Source organism: Gopherus evgoodei, chromosome 10, assembly GCF_007399415.2.
Source record: "Gopherus evgoodei ecotype Sinaloan lineage chromosome 10, rGopEvg1_v1.p, whole genome shotgun sequence".
Classification (NCBI taxonomy): domain Eukaryota; kingdom Metazoa; phylum Chordata; order Testudines; family Testudinidae; genus Gopherus; species Gopherus evgoodei.
In genome coordinates, this window is record NC_044331.1 from 60,459,178 (window position 1) to 60,486,565 (window position 27,388).

Here is a 27,388-nt window from a genome sequence, read left to right on the forward strand (position 1 = left end):
TAACAAAGGCAGCCATTACATTTTTATTCAAATACATACTGTGCTGTATAAATCTGCTTAATTACCTGTCATTCTATACAGTAAGCAACACATCTGGAGTCTGTTAACACTTATATAGTACAACTTTGGCTTTTTTTAATTTGTGATATCTACAGTACACAGCAGAAAAGCAAATTTATTCTAACTGTAGTCCAGTCAGTGAAAAGATATTTTGAACTGATGTGCCATTTAGCTCCTGTATGGGCACTCTTGCTGGTGAAAGATCTGAACCAGTGATGAAATGAAGCTGTGTATGCACACACGTTTTATAAAATCTCAGCCCAATTCAAATATTTCCATGATTCTTTGTTCTAATGTAAATCTTTTTTTAAAATAACCATTTCCCTGCTGTTTTTACAACCCCCCTATGATGATGCTACACCTAAGAAAATGAAATTGACCGTTTCAGTTGGTTAAATTGAAAAAGAAAATCCCAACAGAGCACAAGCACAAGCACTGAAAAATGAATGCTTAAAATTATCTGTTTCAATAACCTAAGATATTGTCTATAGCCCAGGGTAAGAAAATGTTTTTTAAACTTGAACAGGGGCCTGATGATGTGTCTGTAAATAGTACTACTGTAACATACTTCTCTTCAGAATTTTTGATCCTTTTCACTATGTACACAAGTTAAAATGCTTTACTGGGGCTCTCAAGACACTGTTCAGCTACTTTATTTGCTTTCACATAGTTGAAGCAGATATTCTCTTGCAACATATTTTTCTCCAAGTAATGCTTAGCGCCTTGTGAAAATCATCCAAGCATTGAACCCACAAGCCACTGATGAACAATGGACAAAGTTCACTCAGGATCACATTAACACGTTTTGATCTGACAGAAGAACTGTTTCAGAAAAAAGCGAGTGGCACACTTCCCAGCTGGTGCCAGCCCAGAAGACAAGGGACTGAGCAAGCAATTCCACCACATCTCCATACAATATCTTTGCAAATCCGTGTCCCAAGATACCGTTTTAATAACTTATTTATATTAACATGATTTCAACTGTGTAACTTACCATCAGATATGAGTATTAAACTATATTTCTTTACATAATGGTTGTGTGTGTAGGATGAGATTCCGCTTTCATCTGAAACTAGTTGTACAGGAACATCTATCTAGTGGGTTGCCACATCGCTGTATCGCAAATACAGGTGTGCATATTTGCTCAGAGGCTTTGTATTTGTGTGCTTACAAATCTATTCAGCTATGGATGTGATGAATTCAGCATGAAGAGCAATGGAAAACATTAAACAAGCAAGACTTTTGGGAAATGTTGGTCATTGCATCTAATGAGTTACTAAAATCCTCCAAATATTTGGGCAAACTTCTGTTTATCCACAATATGGCCAAATGTTAGAGTAAAATATAAAACCTGTGTACTATTATGCTGTTTAAACTGGAGCAGTACTTCATTCTTGGTATCTCCAGTGTCACCCAAGGTCATCACGTTTTCAACTGGACAATAAATTTCTTTCTTTCTTCCCCAAAATGTCAAGTGTGCCACTTTTACCACGGTGCCAGCTTCATTTAAGTACATCAGTCCAATCATTCGTCTGAGAAAATAACTTATACCATACAGCATTGTAGCAGCAAAGCAAGCGGTGCCAGTGACATACAACACAAAACCCTGAGAAACTTGTTCCTGCAGATAGAGATGATAGACAGGTGGGAGGATGACTATGGTTAGAGCAGTCTGTAGCAACTTCATTCTTGAAAATATTCTACAATATTTAATTCCTGGAAACTTGTAGACCAGTTTGAACTGTTCTTTGTTCTCAATCATCGACTTTTCCAAGACACTGTTGGTGGGGGTTAAGCTGCCAGCACATCTGTATGGCACCAGCCCTGTCCCAGGATAAAAATAAGCACTGTCAGGTTGCCATTTCTGTGGCTTTAAGAACATATGGGTCCCAAAGCAACGGGGTAGGCACTTGTCTTCTTTTTTCCACAATCTTGTTGATAACTCCCTTGGTAGAGATCTCCCAAAGGAAGGTAGCAAGTGGAGACTAGTCCTAATTTTGAAGATTCCAGCCTAAAAGAGAAGATTCCCATACCACACCATTAAATCCTTCAATACTGGCATTACAAGAGAATTGCAGTTATTACAATATTTGTGTCTCAAGCAGCTTAAGGACAATTGGTGTATATAAGGGTATGGCTACACTTGCAGCTGTACAGCGCTGGGAGTTACAGCTGTGTAGAGAAAGCACTGCAGTGTGGCCACATTTGCAGCGCTGGTGGAAGTGGCTGAACAGGCATTCTGGGATACCTCCAAATATCTCTGGAGGCCAATTACAGTGCTTTTGGTGGCCACACTGGCGGAGCAGCACTGTATCACCAGCGCTGCAATCCTTATACCCCAGGCAGAGCAGGAGTACAGCCAGCGCTGCAGCCAGGGAGATGCAGCACTGTATGTGCCTTGCAAGTGTGGACGGTGAGTAAGTTGCAGCACTGTAAACTCACCACCAGCGCTGCAACTCTCCAGTGTAGCCAAGCCCTAAGTTACATTCCTAAGCTTGTTCTAAGCGAACTGGTGAAGCTCATGTTCCTGTTGAGAAACTTAGTCATATGTATATTTCACTTTGAGACCTGTTTACACAGCACAGAAGAGCCAAAATTACTTGCTACAGAGGCCTAGATCTGACCAGGAGCACCTGAATGCATGGTGTACACAGGCTGAAGGGCCCTGGAGTGCCCCTTCTCCTCTTTTTAGGGCAGCAAGGTGACTGGCACCAGCCCCAGCACGCTGTGAACGTCATGATGCCTGTCGGGGCTGTCCAGGCGCTAGTAGCGCCACCTCCCCGGCTTGTCTGCCGGCAAGGTGCCACACGCTTCCCTCCATGGAAACTGTACTACCGCGCCTCCCGCCCCGCGGCTTAGGGCGGCCTGCCTCCCCTCTTCCCCCTCCCCAGCCCAGCTGCTGCTGGGGCCGGACCTTGATTGGCGGAGTATTAGCGCTGGGGGGCGGGGCGGGGCCCGTCCCGCTGTGCGCTAGCTGTGCGCTATGTACAGCGCCTAGCACCGAGAGCAGCAGGGCCGGCTCTAGCAATTTCGCCACCCCAAGCAAGGCGGCACGCCGCGGGGGGCGCTCTGCCGCTCACCGGTCCGGCAGCTCCGGTGGCGCTGCCGCAGGCGTGTCTGCGGGAGGGCCACCGGAGCCGCCTGGAGCCGACCCTGGACAGCACTGCTGCGAATCCCGCCAGGGCCGTGCCCGGCGAGCGGGCGCTGGGTCCGGACGGCACCTCGGGCCGGAAACCGCAAGCGAGGAGAGCACCGGGCCGCATCCCCCAACGCCAGTCCCCGGCCCCCCCTTACCATCTCCACGCGGAGAGAGACGAGGATACGCGAACACACACTGCGCGTGCGCCACCGCCGCTACCGTTACTCTACTGCGCCGGCGCCCTGTGGAACCAGTTGGCAGCTGGCGCGGGGGGAGGGTGGCGGCCGGCGGGCGCCTTCCGCTGGAGCTGTTTGGGTTCCCGGCATCCACCGCGGCGGGATCGCGCAGAGCCGGAAGCCAGTGCAGCGCCCGGCTGGGTGGGCTGAGCCACCTCATTCATCCGCAGTATGGCGGCGCCGGGCAGCAGCGTGCTGTGCCTCTTCGATGTGGACGGGACCTTGACCGCCCCCAGGCAGGTGAGCCGGCGGGGGCGTCCCTGGGGCTTTGGACCTGGAGAGGGGTCTGGGGTGGGGGGTCATATATGGGAGGTTATGGGGTTGGGTGGGGTGTGCTGTGGGGTTACATGGGGGACATATGGGAGGCTATGGGATTGGGGTGAGGGAGGATACTGGGGTGGGGTGTGCTGTGCTGTGGGGTTACATGGGGGACATATGGGAGGTTATGGGATTGGGGTGGGGGAGGTTACTGCGGTGGGCTGGGCTGTGGGGTTACATGGGGGACATATGGGAGGTTATGGGATTGGGGTGGGGGAGGTTACTGGGGTGGGGTGTGCTGTGGGGTTACATGGGGGACATATGGGAGGTTATGGGATTGGGGTGAGGGAGGATACTGGGGTGGGGTGTGCTGTGGGGTTACATGGGGGACATATGGGAGGCTATGGGATTGGGGTGAGGGAGGTTGGTGGGGTGGGCTGGGCTGTGGGGTTACATGGGGGACATATGGGAGGTTATGGGATTGGGGTGGGGGAGGTTGGTGGGGTGGGCTGGGCTGTGGGGTTACATGGGGGACATATGGGAGGCTATGGGATTGGGGTGAGGGAGGTTGGTGGGGTGGGCTGGGCTGTGGGGTTACATGGGGGACATATGGGAGGTTATGGGATTGGGGTGAGGGAGGTTACTGGGGTGGGCTGGGCTGTGGGGTTACATGGGGGACATATGGGAGGTTATGGAGTATAGGGATGAGCTTGTGGGGCACAGAGTCTGGAGTTGCAGGGCAGAAGGACCTGGGCAGGTGGTTATTAGGGGAGTCTCTGACTGGACTGGGAGCCTGGGGAGGTTATAGGGTGGGTTACTGGGGTGAGGGATGTCTTTGGGCGGGGTTATCAGTGATACGGTCTCGGACCAGTCAGCTCTGACTCCCAAGATATGCAATTGACAAACCCTGAGAGTTACACTATCAAACAGGGCTTTGGAGCTGTGCTCCGGTTCCACTCCAGCTCCTCGCAAAAACCTCCAGCTCCGGGCTCCGCCACCAAAGCCCTGCTATTAAAGACCTAGAAAATAGCCGTTTCCAGTCCCACCAAAGATCTGACACCTGCAATTGCCCTCCTGTACTAACATTCCCTGCATCACTTTTACACCAGTAGGGGGACCCTGTATTACTGGCATCTTCATTTCATGCTGTGTTTGTCATACTGATGGAAGATGGTAACGTTGCCATTTAGTATTATGGCTTGTCAACACCATGTGACCATGATTTATGATTAGAGCTGTGCAAATAACTGATTTCCCTGCTCCCTCAACTCAACTGGCCATGCTGAGAAATTGGAGCAGAAAATAGTTTCAAGTTGACATGAGATGAACATTTTTTGAACTTTTCAGTTAACCAAAATGTTAAAAAAAAAAATTAGTTTGGACCAGACTAAATATTTCATTCTGTTTTATTTAAAAAAGCTCTAAAACTGAAGTAAACTTCAGAACAAAACTCATTTCAAGTACAAAAAAATCAAAACTTTTTAAAAAGTTTTTTGGTATGAAACTGTTCTGCAAATTTGTCATGGCTTTGCATTAATTGTTGGTTGACCCAAATCTGTATTCTTCAGCAAAAATCGGTTTTAGCTTAAAATATTCACACAAGCTGCACTTGTGATAGATTTAAAATTTGTATTAAAGCTAATGTTAAAAAAATTATATAATAGCTTGGGAAAAGAGTAGTTGTACATGTGGGTGTAGTGCTTAGATTAGCCACATATACGAAGTTATTTTTCAAAAGGCATATGGTACTTAATCCACAATAACCCAAATTTAGGTGAATAGATTGAACAATACAGTTTAGATATTAGAATTCAAATACTCAGGTACATCACTCATGAAAAGTTATACAGAGATTTGGTTGTGGAAAGCAAAATATACCAATGAGTGGGGATTGTCCCCCAGTAATTGAGAATTAGGTTGGTTGTCCATTTAGAAAATACATACTACACTACAAAAATCATTTGTTGCTGTGACATCCTGAGTGCCAATTCTGTCCCATGTGCAAACTCTGAAAAAGCCACCCAGAAACTTAGGGCTTTGTGACAAGTACTCTGTGTTGCTATTTTTAATGATGAGCCCTGTCCATTCTGATTGCAGTCATTTTTTGGTAATAGTTTAGGTGACTTTTGAGACTGGATTAAAACAAATGCCACATGATATTATAGTGCATACTGCTAAATGGGAGACTGTTTGACTAGTTCACGTGAGGCCTTTGTCTGATAAACTGGAACAGTAGTCCTGAAAGGATAGGAACCAGTACACTGAGGGTCGGAGTGACAGAAGAGGTGTTATATAAAGCAATCTTAAAGTATCCATTGCTGCCACATAGGATGAGTTCAGTGTGTGGGCAAGGAAGAAAACATAATTTCTGGATTATAACTTTTTTATAATATCCTGATTATTGGGATTCTGCTTTAAGAAGCATGTTGTGTTGTCAGCTCCAATGTTTAATTGTCACAGGAGCTTCTTTCCTTAATTATTCCAAAACCCCTCTGCTAGCACTAATTATATTCCACTGGGGGATGGATTTTGTTGAACAGAAATTAATAGATCTCACTTTGAGATTCAGACAAATAAATAAAAGTGCAGTTCACGTTTTTTCCCCAGATGGCTGGAATATTTATTTTCTATTGATTTAAAAATAACAAGGTGCATGCGAGGTTTAGGAAATGAATAATTATACAGTCATATGCATTGAGTTTATATCAAACTGAGATTTTTTTGTAACCAGCTTCAAAATAAAAATCATATTACCTTTGAATATTTTGTATATTCAGTGTAATTATACTCGAAAACACAGATGACATTTTCAACTGTTTTTCGGTTTATTTACTTTGTACCTTTGACAGTATTTCGCATATAGCCAGTTTTGTTGTTTCCTTTGTTTTGCATGAGCGTTTCACACAGTAACAGAAGAGACATCTTAAAAAAAAAAAAGTTATTCTAAAGCCACACAAATTTGGCAAGGATGCTTGTGGGCAGTTGTCTGGCCTGAAAGTAATTTAACTTTTTTTTGTTTTTTAAATTCATTAGCTTTGAGATGGTGGGGTACCTTAATATTATTTACAGTCTTTTATTCTGTTTTTAGGAATAACTTTGTCCCAATAAATAATAGCTGGCTGGCTGGAATGAGAGTGAGCTGACTGAAGCTCAGTGAATTACAAATGGAGATAATGGCAGTAATTCGGAAGAAATGCCTACTGTTCCATCTTGAGAGAGTTGAGGTGTATAGTATGTTGTTGGCTTTCAGTTTAAGGGAGGGAGCTCCTGGATTCTCAATTTTTCTTCGTTTCAGGAAGCAGCATTGCCCATAAGCGCCATTTTTTTAATCTGTGAGTTCAGTGTGATGATGATAAGCCATTTATTCTGATATGGACGTTGTGCCACGCTTACTGATGCCTCTGACTTTCAAACTAGGGGCAGGAGGGGGATTAGTTCAGTCTATGTGGAGGCTGCCCTAGAAGACACTTCAGAAGCCAGTGCAGTTTTTTGACTTTTTAGCAGTAGGGAACACGCCACATTAGTGAGCCAAATGCTATAGTGACTGACTTGTTATTTAAGACATTTTTACCTTAATAGAAGATTTTCTCATAGACATTTTTTAAAAGATTTCATATTGTTTGTTAAAGCCCCACACAATTTAGTTCCCAGTGACCTTTCTCCCACTGAACTGTTGTATTTATGGTCAACTGATAACTCATGCTAAAAGTACCTAGATTACCTAAAAATTGTAAACTCTTCTTTTAATATAGAAAATCACAGCAGAAATGGCAGATTTTCTGCAGAAGCTGCGGAAGAAGGTGAGAGTTGGAGTTGTAGGTGGTTCAGACTTTGACAAAGTTCAAGAGCAGCTGGGAGACGATGGTAAGAAAAGAGGATGATGCAATCCAAGTTGAAATGAATGGTTTATGAAAAAGTCCTGATGCGTAAATACAAACCCTTTCTCCTGGAACAGTTGCATATTAAATGCAAGCTTCCTTATTCCTTGTTCTGAGTATCAGTTTCTCTGTGTTTATTATCACACCAGTTTAATGAAATGTTAGTTATTTACTGTCCCACTCAGAACCTGCCCAGGTTAGCATATGACAATTGCTGGATTTTATACCTTATGTGGACAGCTACCAGCTAGATTAAAAGTCCTATCTAGTACCTATGCTTTTGGGTAGAATTATTTATATCTTAAAGATCTTGAAATTTCTTCTTAAGGGCTTGCTACTCAGAATGAATTACTGACTCAACACTAGCATTGTAGTAACAGGTATATTTTAACAACTTTATAAATTGGAGTTGTGTATATCTCATTACATAGGTTGTTGAATTATCTAATGTGTTCATCCATGCAGGAGCTGATTTTATTAGATGGTGGCTCTGAAAAGAAAATCTACTTCTTTTCCTTTTTAATTCTATATAATATTTTTAATGTGGAAGATCAATGTTAATAGCCTTCCATAATTCACAAGTATGCAAGCCTATTACATGCCATGAACATTTTATCTAATCATTGTTTCCCGTGGCCTGGAAGGAGCCTCCAGGAAGTCATCCTGTCACCTTGAAATAATCGCCAGCAGTATTACAACTACTGCAAATGTTCAGATAAGGATGTGATTCCACAGCAGTTGTGGAACAGAATATTCTGTTTCAAGAAAAGATCTGATAGTGTTTTTCAACCTATTCCTGCCAAATTCATTTGAATCCAAATGCTGAATTTCAGCAGCGGTATCACACAGCTTATAGTGAAATAAAAAGTACTGTACATTTTCCTATTGAAATATAGTGGTCCAGAACAAGCTGCTTGGATTTATCATTTTGTAACCATATATTTTCATCTTCTAATACTACTTACATATTTCAGAGGAGACTCAATACTCCTATAATTCAATTTACACACACACACACACACACACACACACACACACACACACACACACACACACACACACACACACACACACACCATAAGACGGAGTTGCATTAAAAAAATCACACTCAAATAGGTACACTTTCCTTCATCTTTTTATCAATTTAAATCCAGATAGTTGTTCCAAGGTTTTGCAATACTTACTGGATCCAGGACCATTTACAGTAATAAAGCACAAAGAAATGTGTTAAGGATGGAGTCAGATCCTTAACACTAAATGCATGTAACTTAACTACAAACTCTTCACATGATATTAGACTTCTGGTGACTTCAGAAGGAGGAACAAATACAGAGGAGTGCAGAATTAGGTCCTTGAAGTTTCTCACTGAACGTTACAAGTGTGTAGCTTTTGGGCTTAATATTCTAAAAACTACTGTATTTTGACCTGAAAAGGTTTGCATACTATAAAGTATGAGGAATGACAAATTAAAGTATAAGCTGCAACATTTTTTTGTTTGTATCTTAGTGGTTGAAAAATTTGACTACGTCTTTCCAGAAAATGGTCTTGTAGCATACAAAGATGGGAAATTTTTGTGCAAGCAGGTATGTATGCAGTTTTAGTGATCATTTTTTAATAAAGTCTGAAATTATTTGATATGTTGTCTTTTATTTGTATAATTGACTGTTTTGCTCGTTGTAGACTAACACAAGGTATGGGCCAGATCCTTGCCTCAGACCTCCTGTTTTGTGCAGCTCAAAACCTGGTAGATTTGGTTAGATGAGAATTTTTTCAGCATGGGAAATTCTTGAGTGACATCTCTCCTAGCCTCTGGCATAGGGATCATAGCTGGAACCCTCTAGTGAGCCCCAGCTCAGAGAATATCCATGACAATTGGGCCTCCTTTAGAGCAAACTTGAGGCTACTCTAAATTATGTCTGATCCCTGACAGGCCTCAGATTTGGGAAACTGGAAAGGCGGTTTTCATCTTCTTTCCCTCACCACCCTCCGAATGAGTGGAGTGTACCCTGGCTGCTGCTTAGGATGTAGCTCATAGAGTGAACTCTTAATTGATTAGTGTATTTTATAAGTTGCAAGAAATACTGTAAGTGGATGAGAAAATACTGTTGATTAAATCTAATATTGTGATAATCTTAACTGTCTCAATCTAGCTATTGGAGAATGGAAAATAAAATAGTTTAGGACCCAGATTGATATCTGAGGCAGTTGTATCCCACACTGTACTCGCCACCGTCTGTCCTTTTCCATTCAATCCTGCATTTTCTAACCCACAGTTTGAAGTAGGGGCTTGGAGGAGGATGTTATACGGAGAGGTGATCAGCTGCCCAGCACAGCAGTATGTAATTAAGATAGAGAATAGGAGCCTACCATACCATACTCATACTAACGGAGAATCACTTATGTAAGGCATGTTTTTCTGGGATCTGCTATACATGAATATCCAAAATCTGTGTTGTCAATTAGCTATTTTCAGAACCTTAAATTCTGGACCTATAGCTGATAGGTCTTTTTGTATGTTTAGAGCATTCAAAGTCACCTGGGTGAGGACCTGCTCCAAGATCTAATCAACTATTGTCTGAGTTACATTGCAAAGATTAAACTGCCAAAGAAAAGGTAGGTATATGCGCATGCACATCGTTGGGAGAGGATATTCCCACTTCTGGGATGTTGAGCATCAATAGGGAAGACAATGTCCAGTCCACTTAGAGATGGATGGTTGTGTTTGAGGGCACACTGTATAATTGAGATAGAGATATATATTATTGTTCCAGCAATCCCATCCATAGGAAGACAAGTTCTGCTATTGGAGCAGGTGAAGAAGGATCAAAAGAAAAGATTGTCCAAAGTTGCTTGCCAGGGAACAGGGAATTACTTATTCCCCATAGAACAAATTGTTCTATAAAAATCTAGACAGACAGAACATTGGGTACTGTTTGGGATACCTCTTATTTTCATTTCCCAGGGGGTGGAATTAAAGTCGATGTAAAAGGAATTTTCTTGATGCAGTTGGAATTCAAAGGCATTATTTCTTCCATAAATTATAAGTTTGCAAGTTTTCTTCTAAAATTTGAGACCAGTTGCCCTGCACCATACTTGGGAATGCAGCTGCTGGAGATGCTGAGCTAGACCCTTTGTTCCACACAGTTAGGACAAGGAGTGTGAAAGACAGGTTTAAGTTACCCTTGCAGTGCCCCAATATTGGGGCTGGCTAAGAACTGTCCTAAGGTTGCTTTCAGTTCTGTCCAGCCACTGCCTCAGAAGAGCTGATCCAGCAGCAAAGGAGCGATTGCTAGAGTGAAGGGGTGCATCCGCCATGCATTCTTTTTCACTGGGAGTGTCTTCTGTACCAGAGATCAGCATGGGTAGTGTAGAGATGACTAAAGGGGCTTTGCACCAAGGACAGATTCCTCCACGCCAGGGGAATCGAATCCTGCTGGGTTTCTGGCTGCTTACACAAAGGAAGAGGAATGGGGCTGAGCATCTGACCCACAAGGTCTTGAGCACTTATAACTGTTTTTATCAGCAATGCAGGATATGTAGTAATCATGTTTATGCTGACGTTCTAAGCAAATTTCTACTTGGGTAATTACTTCTGCAATTTGAAATGCAAATTTATGTGTGTTCCTCAGCTCTCACTAATGTAATGGGCAAACACAATTCCTTTAAACTAATATTTTCATCACATAATGCCAATTTTGGAGATCTCAGTAATAGAGCAAAAGTTCTTGAGATTAAACTTCAACAATCTGATCATAACTGTTTTTTGTCTTTCAGATATATGTGGACTTATGTCCCTTTTCAGCAGTGACAGTTGACTCTTTTTTTCAGGGGTACTTTTATTGAGTTCCGAAATGGGATGCTGAATGTCTCCCCTGTTGGGAGAAGCTGCAGCCAGGAAGAGCGAATTGAGTTCTATGAACTTGATAAAGTGAGTCAATTTTTAAAATGCTTCACATCTCTTATTCCTCACTGTTCTAAAGGACAGTATTTTCGATAACTCCCCTTCTTGCATTTAACACCTTTCTCCCTGCTGTTGATTGAGTTTCATTGTTCAAACTGCAGGAAATGTAAAAAACAGATTAGCTGATTTCACTGTGTCTTTCTGGTGCTCTAGCACAATGCTGTTGAGAGGTGTTTCCAACACTATAAATCTCCCTCCCTTCTCACCCTGCACCAGGTCCTTCCAAAAAACCCTCATCTATCCGTGTATCTTGGGTTTTTTATAGTACCGATCACTATAGTAGCTTTTATGTTTTGAAAATTAATGAAAGTAAAAAAAATTTATTACCTTCTCTAATACTTTTTAAACAAGTAAAAAAAATTTATTACCTTCTCTAATACTTTTTAAACAAAGCCTAAACTTGAGGTTAAACTACGCAGCATTAGCCTTCTTTAAAATGCAGTTATGTTTACCAGGGCAGAGATAGTTTTGTGCCTAAACGCATAAGACTGGGAATTGAGAAATCTGGGCTCTGTTTCCTATATTGTCTCAGACTTTTGTGACCATGGGCATGTCACCAAGACCCAAGATTTCAAACAATGTCTCTAATTTAGGCACCCAGTAACTGAGGTACTCTGACTTTTAGACAACTAGGGTTTGATTTTCAGTGTATCTCAGGCCCCAAAGTGTAAGGCATCCAAAATTAGAGACCACTTTTGAAAATTTGTTCTTAACTGCACAATACCTCAGTTTCCCCATCTGTGAAACTGTGCTTTTCAGCAAGGGTATAATACATAATTAATTAATTTGTAGTTCATTAGTATGTAGAATACGTTGAGATCCTCAGATGGAAGTGAAAAATAACATGGTATAGGTCAAATTTCTGTTCGCATTTACTGTATACTTGTGTAATGTCATAGTAGCCCTATGGAGATACTCCAGACTACACATGTGTATGCTGAGCAGAATTTAGCACTATAATACTAGTACTGCACCACTCCATTTGTGGACTTGTGAGTGGCTGGCTGAACCACAGTTCCCTGCTTAATATTGCCTTTTCTGATACTGATTGCTAAATAGAAATCACTTAACTGATGCATCTTTTGTTTTTGTTTTTAACAGAGGGAACATATAAGAGAGAAATTTGTAGCTGATTTACAAAGAGAATTTGCAGGAAAAGGCCTCACATTTTCTATAGGTATCACATTTTTAAAAAAAAAGAATTTCATTTAAAAAAAAATCATATCCTCTTGCTGGCTCCCGCTGTGTGATTCAGTTGTCAGGGTGGGGGTGGCTGCTGCCATTTAGTACATGAAGTCTTTTTCATTAGGTACGTTGTGGTAGAAGACACCACAACAAAAGGAAAACTGCATCTCTTTTCATTAGTTTATTATCTTCTGATGTCTCTAATACAGTTGATTTTGCTTGATTAGTCAGAAATGTGTAATACATTTTTACAAATGAGAGATGCTTCTTCTGTCCACCACGTACATTACAAATCCTTACTGCATTAACACTGCCTCCATTACTAGCCCTTGACTTTTAATTTCAGTGGTTGTATTGTGTGTGTGTGGGGAGAGCGGGGCCGGGGGGGTTGAGACAAAGGAAATTCAACAGGAGACACAAGATGCACAGTGATTCTGTACAGTAGGAATGTGTCTTTCTAGACTTCTCTTTCCTAATTTTTCCTACTAAAAATCTCTGGGCAAATTCTCCCCTTTCTCTTTCATTTACAGTAGAAAGAACAAATGGTTGTCTGCCTCTACCTCTGGCAGTGTTAAACATTTGGGGCAAAATGAGTTTCAAACAGGGCTTGCCATGAACAATCCTCTATGCTGACATCCACTTAAACTGGGCAAAATGGTTTTAAAATATCAAGGAATCCTCCTGTTTGAGACTTTGGGTCAAATTTCAGCCCAGTGTTAAGCTTGACATTATTAAAAATCCCTTGGAAACAAATACTTTTACAATAAAAGTAGCAACTCAAAGTTCACCGGAATAGAGTGAAAAGCTTTGCTTTATAAGACCACTATCTTAGGGCTAGTCTACACTGGCAATGCAAAAGTGCTGCGGTGGCAGCACTTTAACATGGCTTGCGTAGTCGCAGCAGAACGCTGGGAGAGAGATCTCCCAGAACCAGGGCCGCCCAGAGGATTCCTGGGGCCTGGGGCCATTGGCACGCCTGTGGGAGGTCCACCAGAGCTGCGGGACCAGCGGACCCCCCTCGCAGCCACGCCTGCGGGAGGTCCACTGGAGCCGTGGGACCGGCAAGCGGCAGGGGGCCCCCCGCACAGTGAAATGTCTAGAGCCAGTCCTGTTCGGTGGAGGGGGGCCCTTCCGTTCTGGGACCCACCGCTGAAGTGCCCCGAAGACCCGCGGCGGGGGCCCCCCACCGGCGAATTACCGCCGAAGCGGGACCCGCTGCCAAAGTGCAGCCCGCTCTTCGGCGGTAATTTGGTGGCAGGGGGCCCCCGCCGCAGGTCTTCGGGGCACTTTGGCGGCGGGTCCCTGAACGGAAGGGCCCCCCGCCGCCGAATTACCGCTGAAGACCGGGTTGCAGGCAGGCACGTCCCGCTTTGGCGGTAATGCGATAGCAAGGGGTCCTTCCGCCCCGGAGCGGAAGGACTCCCCCACCAGCGAAGACCGGGAGCGGAAGACGCTCCGGGGCCCGGCCCCGCAAGAGTTTTCTGGGGCCCCCGAGTGAAGGACCCCGCTCCAGGGGCCCCGAAAAACTCTCATGGGGGCCCCTGCGGAGCCTGGGGCCTGGGGCAAATTGGCCCTCTTGCCCCCCCTCCCCCCCAGGCAGCCTTGCCCAGAACTCTAAAAAACCCACCTCCATGAGAGGCGTAGCTACCAGCACTGGGAGCACAGCTTCCAGCGCTGGTGCACTGCTTACCCTGGCTCTTTACAGCGCTGAAACTTGCTGCGCTCGGGGGGGGGTGTTTTTCACTCCTCTGAGTGAGAAAGTTGCAGCACTGTAAAGTGCCAGTGTAGGCAAGCCATTAAAAAGATAGGCAAAAAGGAGGAAGTCAATTTCAAAACTCTTATGAAATCTGATAGTGTAAACACAGTCATATTCAAAGAACCAGGAACTCACCCATAATGTTGTATATTCCTTTGGATCATAGCGAAAAGGAGTAAGAGCAGGTCTTGTGCACTCCACACAGGCTATTCAAATGGATTTGTTTCTCAGTGATTGGAATTCTTACCTGAAAATCTTACTTGTGTATGAAAGCATCTTTCCAGAAGATGGTATGCACTGAGTCATATAGGTTCCTTCCAATGCTGAGGGATTATCTCAGTGGGTGAGTTTAATTGTATATCTATAAGTTCTCAAGCATAAACATTTCTACTCAGCATTATACAGTCCTTGATATATGGTATCCCTGAAAATGGTCATTGTTTTTGTAGAGGTGATGGGGATTCTGGCATTGGCTCCATTCAGAATGAATTGGTTCAAAGCATAAAGTGATAACCTGACAATCCTCATTAATAGAAAAAAACTTAATTTACACTCATTTTCTGCTGAATTGGTTGCAAAGTTGGTGTCAGGGAGAGTAGCTGACACACCCCTAGCACACATTCAAACACACTTGTAGAGCTTGATTCCCACTGGGGACTGGTCTACACTAGAAAATTAGGTCAATTTAACTGCATCGGTCACGGTGGGAAAAATCAACATCTCTGAGCGATGTAGTTAAGCCTGCCCACGTCCCTGTGAAGACAGCATTACACAGAATTCTTCCATCAGCTTAGCTTCCACCTCTTGGAAAGGTGGATTACCTATGCTGATGGGAGAATCCCTTCTGTTGGCATAGATAATGTCTACACAGAAATGCTGCAGCAAGCCTGTAGGCAAGCCTCTGAAGCTTCTACGGGCTGGGAAAAAAGGGGACCAATGGAGTAAAGGCTTCACTTACCTTTTCTTTAATATCTGAATCTGCCAAGCCTGAAACCCTTTCTGCTTGTAGAACAAGGGTGTGGCATGATCTGCTTTCACTCAGAAGCGGGCACTTGAACTTCAAACATTTATTTTTAAATTTTTTGAGAGATGTCTGAATTGAAGTTTGGTCCTAGTAGATGCATGATACCGTGGACAGGAAGAAATCTAAACCTTTAAAAATCAGTTTAATGTGGGACCACACACACTAACATCCCTTAGTCAAAATCCTGTGGTCTTGCATCCTGTGGGCCCAGGCCAGGGTTGGGTTGGGTTAGGTGTGCTAAAGATGTTTGGATTTCTTTTAAATGTAAACATCTGAATATCCTGAGTGTAGAACATTTGGGTTGATAACAATTGTAACATCCCTGTAATGTGTTTTACACTAAAGTCTTGATGTCCTCTCTCAGCCTTAACTCCATTTCATTGTAGTTTTTGTCTCGGACTTGTTCAGTTTCCTCTATCAGAATCTGCTTCAATGGAGTTCAGCCTCCGTCATTCTCCCTCCATAAAAGCAGAGTTCCTTCCCCCTGCCCCTTAACACTTGCCTCTTTTCTACCTTTTACTTAGGGGGGCAGATAAGCTTTGATGTATTTCCAAACGGCTGGGATAAGACATACTGCTTAGGAATTGCCTGCAACGATGGATACAAGACTATCTATTTCTTTGGAGATAAGACCATGCCAGTGAGTACTGCACTGTTTCTGCATATACGTTTAGAATCCCTTTCCCAAACTGAAAGCTCCAGAAACAGGACTTTTTAATCAGTTACATTAGAGACTGAATCCATGCTATGGCTTTAATCTTTTGTCAAACATATTTACCTCCCTTAACATGCCTTATGTAATATTAGGCAGTCACAGCAAGCAAATTGGCTCCAGAGTGTGAGCAGTTTTCCCTCTCCTGAAAGGAATACAAAGCATCTACCAGAGATGATGATAGAAGAATTTTACTACTGTCATCTTATATTCAAACATCTAGGCCTGATTCTGATTTCACATGTCTGTAAACTGGGAGTAGCTTGATTGAACCTCCTCATTCCTCACTGAGGTGATCCAAATTATACTATTGCCCCTTTTCGACCAGAGCAGCGAGTCTTCAGGGCCCATGGGATGTTCCAGTTGTAAGTAGAAATTGATAGTCTGGTATCTTCTTTGATGCTATCTTGTTTATTTACAAGGAATGTATCAATTCCTGACTTTCTGAGTGCAAAAGAACAAGAGGAGCAGTTGCTTAGTTTATAGCCCCCAAGCATTTTTTTGTGAAAACCAGACCCAAAAGCTCGTTGTGCGGCTTATTCCAGCGTCAGACTGTGCTTAGTCTGCTGCTTGGCTTTCTTGCCACTTCTCTGTTCTCATTTGGTGTGATCTCTCCCTCCCCCAATACCCCCACCAAAACCAGTGCTCTGCTAAAATGTCTTGGGCAGGTTCTCTCACACTTTTATTCTTGGGTGGGGGATTATGCTTACAGTTATGGTAACTGAAGGGTGAGTTCACAGCTATCAATGGGATTTTAACACAACCCCATGATAAAGTTTAATCCAGCTTGTAACAATACTGAGGGGCATCTTAGTAAAAGAGGTAAATGTTAATGATCAACACCAGTACTCTGTATTCAGAGCTATGACACACTGTGGTGAAATCTATAGGTGAGAACTTGGTGACCTATTCTGAAGCCTTCTCCAGACTAAATGATTTACTTCCATTGTGTTTTTGACATGGGTTTGTAATTGACAACATGTACAAGGCATAACCAGATACACCAACCATTTATCTTGATGGTTGTATACTTAAGAACAGAGATTTTCCAGTATAGTTATTCAGCAAGAACATATTTTAATGAAAGTGTCTGATCTAAAAACACTCTTATTAACATTTCAGTTTAGATTAAAATATATTAAATCTTCCATTTGAAAACAGATTTTCCTCTGGTCTAAGTAATGACATTTAGTGATATGAACACAGCTCCAGCATTTACTATTCAAGTATTTTCATAACATTCGTGTATTTTCAGAATGCCCTTTCAAAATATTTCTCAAAATATTCCTAATCAGATTTTATGATACATTTTCTTTAAAACTATTGCAGTTTATAATTAATTCAGAAGTGAAATGTTTCTAAGGTGCTTGCATCTGCCTGCTTCTTGGGCTATAATATGAAATATCACCTAACCTCAAAATCATAATATGGAAAGATTTCAATTTACTTCTGGGATTTTGCAAAATTATTCTGCCATGGCTACACAGAAATTGTCTTAAATACTTTTTGTTTTGAGGATGCAAATGCAGGGTGTAGAAACTACTAAATCGGATTAATAAATTTCAGTCCAGAAAATTTAAAAGGAAAAATCTTGTATCTGGTGTTTTCATTACTATGTGTTCTGCTAGCAAAGAGAGCTTTTAAAACTAATCTTTTCTTGGGGCAAATCAATGATGTTTGCCCCAACTTAGACTCTATTTTAAAATATACTGATGAATATTCTCTCAAGTTTTGTGTTGTTTTTTTTTAATCTACTATTGTGAGCTTCCTCTGTAGCAATTCTTAACTCACCAAAGTTGTTTCTGCGCACATGAGCAAAAGGATTAGAAAGTTTAGTAAATTATCCAGTTAGAATCAGTTGATTTCAGTAAGTTTCAGATCAGACCCTTTGCTGGAGAGAACAGTGGCGAAGGAACAGAATTCCATTTTGAAGTTCACAAGAGTCAGCTGAAGACTTTATTACATCTAGGTATAAGGGTCCATAAAAACTGTTTCACTGTATTATTTGAGACAGTTGACTTCTACCCAAGCAGAGCAAAGGAGAGAAGGCTTTGTCCCCAAGCTGGAAATAAGAATGACGACTTTCTCTCTGGTATTACTATGAGAGAGGGGTTACTTACAGCGAATTGATGCTGTTCAAGAGTGTTGCCTCTGCATACTCCCATTTGTGGGATTGGCACCTCCTCACATTGCTGAACTTTTTTACCTCCATTTAATACCCTGCATTTTCTTCCTCAAAAATGTTTAACCCAATTTCTGTTTAGCCATTTGACAGAATAAAATCTCTCCCTCCTACCTTTATAAAAGTTGTACTAGACATGAGCTCTAACCCATTCAGTGTAAAATCATAAAAATTCTCTAGTTCAAAGGGCCTCTGGCATGTTACACACTGAAAGCGAGTTCTTCTGCCTGGGCTCCTGCTTTACACCCTAATTAATAAGGAGTGGGGGGGGGTCCACACTCGGAGGCTTGCTGTGTGAAAGAGGTCACCAGGACAAAAAGTTTGAGAACCTCTGGATTAGACTTATTCAGCAGCACTGTTGGGTCAGAACAGCTTGTGCTGTGCAGGCTCAAAACCACAAGAACTTTGTGTGTGAAACAAACTCTCTTCCAGTGTGGTGTTACTAAACTGTACAGGTGTGCTGTTGGAGTGATTTTAAATCAGAGTGCACAGACCAAGCTAGCTGCAGTTACTTAGCTTGTCTACAAGGTGCATCAGTGCACACCAGTGGCCCCTGCTAACATGCACTAAAAGCTCCCTAGTGCACACCAGCAGGGTCCACATAGACAGTTAGTTCACACCATGAAAACAAGGACTTGCATTGGCTTCTGAAAAATCATATGTTGGATATACTAATGTAACCTCTGCCTCTGTTTCCAACCCAGCTTTTACAGATCAAATTGAAGAGATATCCACGTGGTTAGATTTTTAAAAACCACTTGATACTAAACTCTATTGTGGTCACACACGGAAATATGAAGGAGTAAGGTCCCAGTCCCCTTGCACAGCTGTGTTGTGTAGCTGGCAGAGTGCCTGATACAGCTCCCTCCCAACATCAAATTGTGGGGGAAGACCTTGCCCCTGCCCATCAGCCTTTTCACATCCCCTCTATCAGAAGGTTTTAAGCATCTTTCTAGGGCTGAAAAGGGTGGGTTTTTTTAATAAATCGAGATGTTGAAATAAAGAGGCTTTAAAGATTAGCATTTATCTATTTGTAGCTGTGAGATCTGTACAATCACAATAGTAAGACAGACTGATTTTTTTTTTAAAAGCACCTTTTATTAAAACAAAACATCTAAAATAGTTTCTCTGTAAAATGTGATAGGGAAAGTACAAGCTGTGGGATGGGATAAAAGTTTATTAGCGCGAGTTGGAAATAACATGCATAACTCAGTCGTGATTTGTCACACTTATCAACTGTACAGTAGACGTTTTACAGACAAGCTTCCTATTTGCGGTATAAGTAAGTTACTTGTGAGTGTCAAGTTGGGCTAGTAAAATCTGAAGGACTAATCTCCCTTGTGTAGACACAGCATATGTTCACCATTTTTATGGCAGCATATACATGGGGATTTTGCGAGCCTGTTGGCACACATCTGACTAACAAAACTGTGTAGTGTTAGACCTGGCCAAAAGGTTTGTACTATTTAGCTCAGGCTTTTTAAAAGTGACTTTAGTATTTCTTTAATTATTCCCATCTTTGAAGGACACTGAATTGGTTAAATGATACACTGGAGAAATTTTTCTAAGAAAATAATCTGAGCGTATTGACCAGTAAGTGACAGACTGACTTTAGTACACCGTCTAATCACTTGTATATAAATCAGCTTTTAGCATACTGGTCCAGTTGTTTAGTATTTTTCTATTTTATACACGGTTTGGTGAATACCTCAAGTTACAAATGTGTTAAGTTACTATCACAGTAAACAACAATTCAAATGCTGGTTAAGCCTAACCTGTGTGTGGTTTGTGCTGCACAAGCTGGCTCTCCAGCAAACTTTTTAGTGGACTGTTGCTCCCTTTGCGTTTGAAAACCATTGACATCCACCCTTTTCACAACACACACAATGTCCTTAATGTATGTAAGCAGGCATGCATGTATACTAGGAAGAAGGCAGCTGACTGACTTATCTCTCTTGTCCACAGGGTGGAAATGATTATGAAATCTACACAGACTCTCGAACAGTAGGCCACAGCGTCACATCACCAGAGGACACAAGAAGAATCTGTGAAGAGCTCTTTTTTTAAATAAATGACTGTTTTCCTTTAGATTTGACAGCAGCCAAACACTCTGTTAGCTAAAGTCACGAACAAATACCAATCCCTTCAAACATGAAATTTCACTTCTTTCCGGTGGTGTTTTTTCTTAATGGTTCACAAACAGCAAATGTCCTGTTAATCATACATCACTAGCAAAATTCAGTGTTGATTTGTCAAGTATAGCAAAATTTGTTTAGGAACAACTCTTTTGTATTCCCATAGACACAAGTTTAATTCATGCATCTGACGAAGTGGGTGTTCACCCACGAAAGCTCATGGTCCAAAACGTCTGTTAGTCTATAAGGTGCCACAGGATTCTTTGCTGCTTAATTCAGTTATGTACTGATGTCTTTTTAAAAATGAGTTATCTAACTAGGATATGTAGATTCAGCTGTTTTTTCTCTGAAGTGGTACATTTGGGAACATAATTGAAAACTCCTACAACTAGACATTTTTGGCTCAAATTAACACTACCTGATTTAACTCCTCATAGGTTAAAATTAAAAATTCACTGGCATATTTGATTCCTAGTAATGTTAGTTTTGGATTTAGATGTAGTGGATTCTGTGATAAGGGAGGAATGACACCATTAAGCTAATGTGCTTTAAAAACAGGTGTAGTAAAAAAGAGGGAGCGAGACTTGTGACCTTCAAATAAAGTAATCTCTGCATCCAAAGAGGTTTTCTTACCTAATGAAATGGGACCTGTGGGGAAAAGCTGGCAATTAAGAAATGCCCATTTCTTAACACTGGAAATACTGAAACAGACTTAAGCTATAGTGAATTCTGTTTTCTGATGGAAGATCCTTAAAAATGACCTGCAAAAGGGTGCTGGAGGGACTAATGTATGCCTTTCTCTCTTTCTTTTTTCCTGCTTTCTATACTTTATAAAGAACACTGCGGTTTTTGTTTGGGGTGGAGGTTTTTTTCTCAAGTCGTCTTGTTTTACCTGAAAGCCTGGAGGACCAATTAGTTCCACTTCCAATGCCATAAACAAACATCTCTTCCCTTCTCAGTTAAGCTGTGTTGCTAACTGCAGTTCAACCAAATATTTGAGCTAAAGAGCCAACATGGCTCCCATCGTCCTCTAAGGTTAACTCCAGCAAAATTACTGATGCTTAGATGTGTGCTTTAAATATAACAAACTGTCACAAAAGGCCCAGCACCTTTATCTCTGTGTAAATTACCTTTAAAATGTCTCACTCTTTACTGTGTTTTCCTTGCAAAGTGTAACTGTCACATCTATGAGTGTAGATAGTAACAGTGTAGGATAATTAACTTGTCAGAACATTAATCATGCCTTGCAAACTAGTCTGTACTGAGAGAGAGGGGTTTGTATATTTAATAACAAGTTGAAGAATCAACTATGTGAGATAGTAGCAAAGCAGAATGTTGCCCGTACTGTACATTCTGGTCTAAGAGCAGATCCTAGAGTGTTAGTTATACAGGGAAATGATAGTGCTGCAACAAATTGTTCACACTGCATTGCACACTAAAAGTAATGTGCATACTGAAGGTTTTAAACTATTTTAGATTTTGTATGAAGCTTAAATGGAAGATGAAAGTTGGAAAACCTGGGATACAAGTTACTATTTGTTGTTGTGAGCCGAAGACTTCAAGGCACTGAGAAACAAGTTTGGTACTGAATTTTGTCTCATGCATACAAATAAGCCTCTATGTAAACAAAAAACAGCTTGCAGACAAACCAGTGAACAGGATATGACTAAAGCTGACCAAAGTACTCAGAATGAGCCACAATGCCCCACAGGTGGGGTTAGTTCAACCTTAGTGTAATTTCATTGGTCAAAAGGCAATGCAAATGTTATTTAAGTCACTGGAAAGCTTGTCATAGGCACCTGCACTGAGAATACTGCAGCCCCCTCTTTTTTTACTCTTCAGTTACTGTGGTTCATGTGTCTTGTATCAGAGTCCTGAATGTTACAGTATTACCTAGTTTTTCATTGCCTTATATACGTAAACGCAACCTCTTTGTAACAAAAAATATCAATCTGCAGCTTAGTAAGGGGAAATACTGCTTATTACTGCTGAAGTGACCTAGTCCTAAGAGAATTGGGCTGAATTTGTCATCTATGGCAGGGATAGTCAATAAGTGGACCACAGGCCAAATGCAGACTGAATGGACAGTATCATTAGTGGTGGTGTTTTTGTATTATGTAGGCAAAAAAATAATTGAGTACCTCTGTTCTATGGTATTGCTGTTTTCCCTCTCTTGGTCAAAGTTGTTGACTGGCCTGAGACAAAGCTCACTGTGTGTATGCTAGCAACACTGAAATTACCTTTTAAAAAAAGGAACAGCTCTGCATATTGCTCTCATTAGCAGTGTAAAAGGCACAGAACTAACCTTGTTCATGTAGTGTTGGGTTTTTTTGTACTGTTGCCAATCCATTTTCTAGAAGATGGTTAAAAAGAACTTTAGGAAGCTCCAACCCTTCCTGTGTTTTTCAGCCCATCATTCAAGAGACTCATCTGATACAGCTTTGACTGATGTTTCAATATACAATTTCCTGAGTCTGTCTTAGCACACATTTGTTCTAGTACGAGCTGTCTGAATTGTCTTCACAGCTCAGTCTTTGTGTGCTAAGGAGCTTTTTGCTATTGTCAGATGATGTTAGCAGTCAAGATGTTTTATCCCCATGGGCCACACCCCTGTAAGAGTCACCCATGCATGCGCAACAGAAGAATGCAAAGCAGTTTCTGCAACACAAAACGGGAAGCATGGCCCCCTACCACCACTCTATGCTTGCTCACTTGAGCGGCAGCACTGAGGGATAGGCACGCAGGCAGTGGCACGCTCATAGGGACAAAAGATCTCAAGGAGGGACAACTGTTCAGAGGAGTGTCACAGCAGGTAAAAAGGGCATAATGCTTGGCAAATGGAAGACCAAGTTGCAGCCCTACAGGTTTCTGCTATTGGGACATTTTAGTAGAACTATAGCTGTGGACTGAGTGCTAGTTCAATATGCTGGCTCTTTTGGGGTGGGGTGGGGTGGGAAGGGGGAGCCTGCCTCCCAGCAGATTCATAACCGGTTAAACAGCAACCCACAACCCACTTTGATGGTCTTTGAGTCGAAATAGATTGTTCCTTCATCCTCTCTGCAAATGATCTAGGAGAGGCCCAGAGGGTCTTAGTACTGACAAGGTAGCAGCCGCGAGCCCTTCTATCATCGAGGGTAGGGAGGCTGGTTTCCTATCTGCTGGCATAAGGCTTTGAGATAGTTCACTGGTAGGCAGCTTGTGGGATGAATATGGTTTCCAAAGAGACCTTAAACAGGAAGCAAGGGTGGGGAGGGAGAGGGGATGGAAAGCCATCGGTTCAAAGATGATGGGAGAGTTCCTGAGGGCACTGAGACCCACATTAAAATCTCATTTGGGCTGGATTCTATACAGGAAGAAAATAAGTTGTGTAACCCTCAGCAATTTGGCTGTAGGAGTGTGGGCAACAACCAAGCAGCCCTAAATGGGAAGTTGTGATAGTGGCCAAATGTACTCTGACAGAGTACATGGTCTTTAAATCCAACAGGCAGTCTAGGAGGGGCCAGACGGCCGGAAAGGGTTAAGCATCCTGCAGGCTTCACATGGTCAACCTCAGACAGGACCTGTTTGATTACGTATATATGGTAATGCTGTATTCTGCTAATTCAGAAATCTTAACATGTAAATGAACTGTAAATATAGTGATATCAGCATATTGATTTCTCATTAAAGCATATATAACATAAGGCAATTGCCTTATGTTAATCTGTGTAGCTAATTACCAGTGATGCTTAGGTCCTGAGCCCTTTTAATCTCAGATATGCTTGAGCTTTATGCAAGGGAAGCTCAAGTCATAAGACTGAGATCTCCAGTCCCAGCTGGATCATCCTGGACATGAACAGTGGACTGAATCTAATTCTAAGAACTCTTTCTAACTCCAAAGTTCACTATGAAACTGATCTCAGAACTGCACTCATGCCTGTTTGCCCTAATTAAGCAACCTGGGACCCCAGTCACAGTAGGATGTGGGAGGCACTCTTAAGCCTCAGAAGTTCCCAGGAGACCACCAGGAATGGAAGCATTTTTCTTTTGAAGGTATTTGCAAGTACTAGGTTTTCTGCTAGGTTCATTGGACGTTATCCAGTCAGGTTAGCTCCATACTCAAGAACCATCTAGGAACTATGCTCTGATCTCAGAGCTCTGTGCAGGGAAGGTGACGCCTGAGTAGAAGGGCCAGGTGCATCTTGGTGCTAAGAGGTGTCAGTGTCTACTGAGGAAGATGGCTCCCTGTGCTGTCTATTAGAAGAGTTCTCTGCACACTGGCTCAGTACTAGAATCAGACAGAGCCTCAGCTGCACCCTTTGAGAGATACGAGTGTCCTTAGAGTAGGAGTAGGATTTAAGGGGCTGACCTACCCCGCCTCTGCATTTCCCTAGTGGGGGAAAGTGGCTTCTGCGGTGTCCTAGTCTCTAAAGGTGCTGCTTAAGCTGCAACAGTCACTGGCACAGCCTGGGATGCTGAGGCCAATGCACAAGGTGGGAGAAGCGGAACCTGTTGGCACTAGGGAGTATTCCATTAGAAGGCATTTCAGACATCTCTGTCTTTCCAAGACCTGCCTTTAAACACTGTACAACCTTACACTTTGAGACCTGGGTGTCTTACAGATGTCAAATGTCTGTCACTAGGGAGGAAAAGACCCCGGGCAAGTCTGGCAGGGCTTAAAGCCCAGGATCTTCTGCATAACCCCAAGTGCTAATGGACCACGAGCAGGGGTCCTAAAGAAAAGAGGCAGGGAAGGCTAACTCCAGTTCAAAACCCAACTGGGCTGAAACAAAATACGAATACCTAACCAAAGGGGAAAAACCAAGATTCAACTGCTGTGTGAAGCGAGGCGGGAGGCTAAGAACAGCAGGCAGGCAGGCAAGAGCATGCGTGTGCGCGCATCCTACAGCGTGGCAGGGATGTATACTTGAAGATTCTGGTTTTTACAACAGTTCAAACCCACTGCGTCTAGTTGTACAAATTGCCTAGGAAACATTCAGCCAACTGCAGTCAGATTACTATGTAAGCAGAAGATCCTTCCCTTATTTGATAGTAATCTGTGAGCAACAGCACCTGGAGGCTAAGAGTATTTTTATTTTATTTTGTTTGGATCCTTCATGAGATGGGCTAAATTTTCTCTGTGCCAAGTTCTGCTCAGCATGGGGGAGGCTTGTCAGGGAGCCAGTTCTGCCTCTCGAAGTTCTCAGGCACCGAAAGTGGCTTGCAAAGCAGCTTTAAATTCTACATAAGAACAGCCATACTGCGTCAGACCAATGGTCCATCTAGCCCCAGACCCTGCCTTCCAACAGTGGCCAATGCCAGGTGCAGGCCATCATCAACGGAACCATCCCCTGCCACTAAGGAAGAGCTTTAAGGCCTCCCATGCCAGTAGTGTGATGGTACCTTTCCTCCACTGCTCTGTGCTGTGCAGACACGAGGGCAGGGTCTGATGGTAACTCTGAAACCGAACCTTATGGCACAGCATTCGCTACTGAATTTGTTGATTGTCTGAGAACCAAGTCAGCAAACAGCAGACTCAAGAAATGAGGATGCTGCAGTAATGTGCCACACAGACTGAACAGGTGCTGGGTTCCATTTAACTGCTGTTCCTCAGGCAAAGGGCTGCAGATCCCTTACAAAGGAGATCCTTAAAGAAAAACTGACGTCATGGAGGTTAAGTGAATTTCTCTGCAGTCCCATGTTCTGATAAAATAAATTACAAACCAGGAAAGAAAAAGTACCTGGAAACACCAGCCCTCTGGGGCCTAGTTTTCTTCTGGCCCCTATAACTGAACTCCCCTGGGCGGGGGCTGAGGAATCTGTGCTGCTGGAGGCGAGAAGAGCAAGAGGCCTGGGACGATAGGCGCTTTCCACTAGACCTGCAGGGATTCCATAGTAAATTCTTGCTGTGAATATCCCTCACCTCCTCCCTTAGCTTAGCGGCTTACACAAAAGGCAGAACACCAGAGCCACCTGGCTTCCTTGTGTCTGGCTCTGGACCTAGGCCGGTCCCTGCAGAATCTTAAAAAAGTGCCTGAGTTTTCAGAGCCTGCTCTTCTCATGGGAACAATGTACAGGAACGAACGAACGAACGCACGCACTTCTAGACCCACTGTTTTAAAATGAGACCTACTATCAACCTTGAACCAGCGGGCTCTTGGAAACACTGGCATCTGTGTTCCTGGAGGGATAAATTAGTCCTCCTTGACATCCAAAAATAAGGAAAATAGTTACACCATTTTCTTAAAACCAACATCTCATTCAGAATAGTGTAGGCTATTGCTACTGAAGCTTTTAAATGCTACAATTGTAACCATTCATATTCTGTAAAGTGCTGTGCTGAGGGCCACAAAAGCCCTAAGTGGGCCAGACTGACCTCTACACAGGGCTGAAATTCACATGCGCTATTACATATCAAACCAAAGCAAGCACCATGTTTATAATCACCAACGTGGCTGTTCTACAAACACTGGTTTTTTTGTGTGCTGGGTCTTAAACGTCTTTTGCCTGAGGTAAATATAGGCTGCAGACAGCAGAAGTCTCATTGGTCATGACTGCGTTGCTCATAAATAAACAAGCTTTGCGATTCTCAAGTAAACACCTGGGAAAAAATACAGATTTTACTTAAACCTAAAGTCGTCTAATAAAATACACCAGAGGTGCTGAACAGCTAGGAAACTGTAAAGTTACTCATTTTCCAATACCCATAATTTGATATTGCATAGAAGTGATTATTGCAAACAACTTCACCACACCCTCTCTCTCTCTCACACACACACACACACACACACACACACACACACACACACACCCTACTTTTAATTAGTACTAGTCTTAAATACAGAATAAGTCATGAGTAAGTAGGCTGAAGATAACTTATCAA

General features: G+C 42.5%; 2 protein-coding genes across 5 annotated transcripts; one reads left to right on the forward strand and one right to left on the reverse strand.

The window, feature by feature from the left end:
* On the reverse strand, positions 1-3,615 carry TMEM186 (transmembrane protein 186). 2 transcript variants are annotated; one of them, XM_030577515.1, is made up of 2 exons: positions 3,355-3,615; positions 1-1,884 (listed from the first exon to the last, which is right to left on the reverse strand). In XM_030577515.1, exons 1-2 carry the CDS (start codon positions 3,593-3,595, stop codon positions 1,337-1,339), a joined length of 789 nt encoding a protein of 262 aa, XP_030433375.1. In that variant the 5' UTR covers positions 3,596-3,615; the 3' UTR covers positions 1-1,336. The 2 variants fall into 2 exon arrangements, with proteins under 2 accessions (XP_030433375.1, XP_030433376.1); XM_030577516.1 differs by having other exon boundaries at positions 1-2,071; positions 3,355-3,436.
* PMM2 (phosphomannomutase 2) lies at positions 3,589-24,135 on the forward strand. Of its 3 annotated transcripts, none has more exons than XM_030577518.1 (8): positions 3,589-3,675; positions 7,446-7,557; positions 9,078-9,154; positions 10,093-10,184; positions 11,400-11,499; positions 12,634-12,709; positions 16,022-16,137; positions 20,357-24,135. In XM_030577518.1, the coding sequence occupies exons 1-8, from the start codon at positions 3,607-3,609 to the stop codon at positions 20,456-20,458; spliced, it is 744 nt and encodes a 247-aa protein (XP_030433378.1). In that variant the 5' UTR covers positions 3,589-3,606; the 3' UTR covers positions 20,459-24,135. The 3 variants fall into 3 exon arrangements, with proteins under 3 accessions (XP_030433378.1, XP_030433380.1, XP_030433379.1); XM_030577519.1 differs by having other exon boundaries at positions 3,594-3,671; XM_030577520.1 differs by lacking the exons at positions 12,634-12,709; positions 20,357-24,135 and having other exon boundaries at positions 16,022-16,125.
* Positions 24,136-27,388: the final 3,253 nt, after the last annotated feature.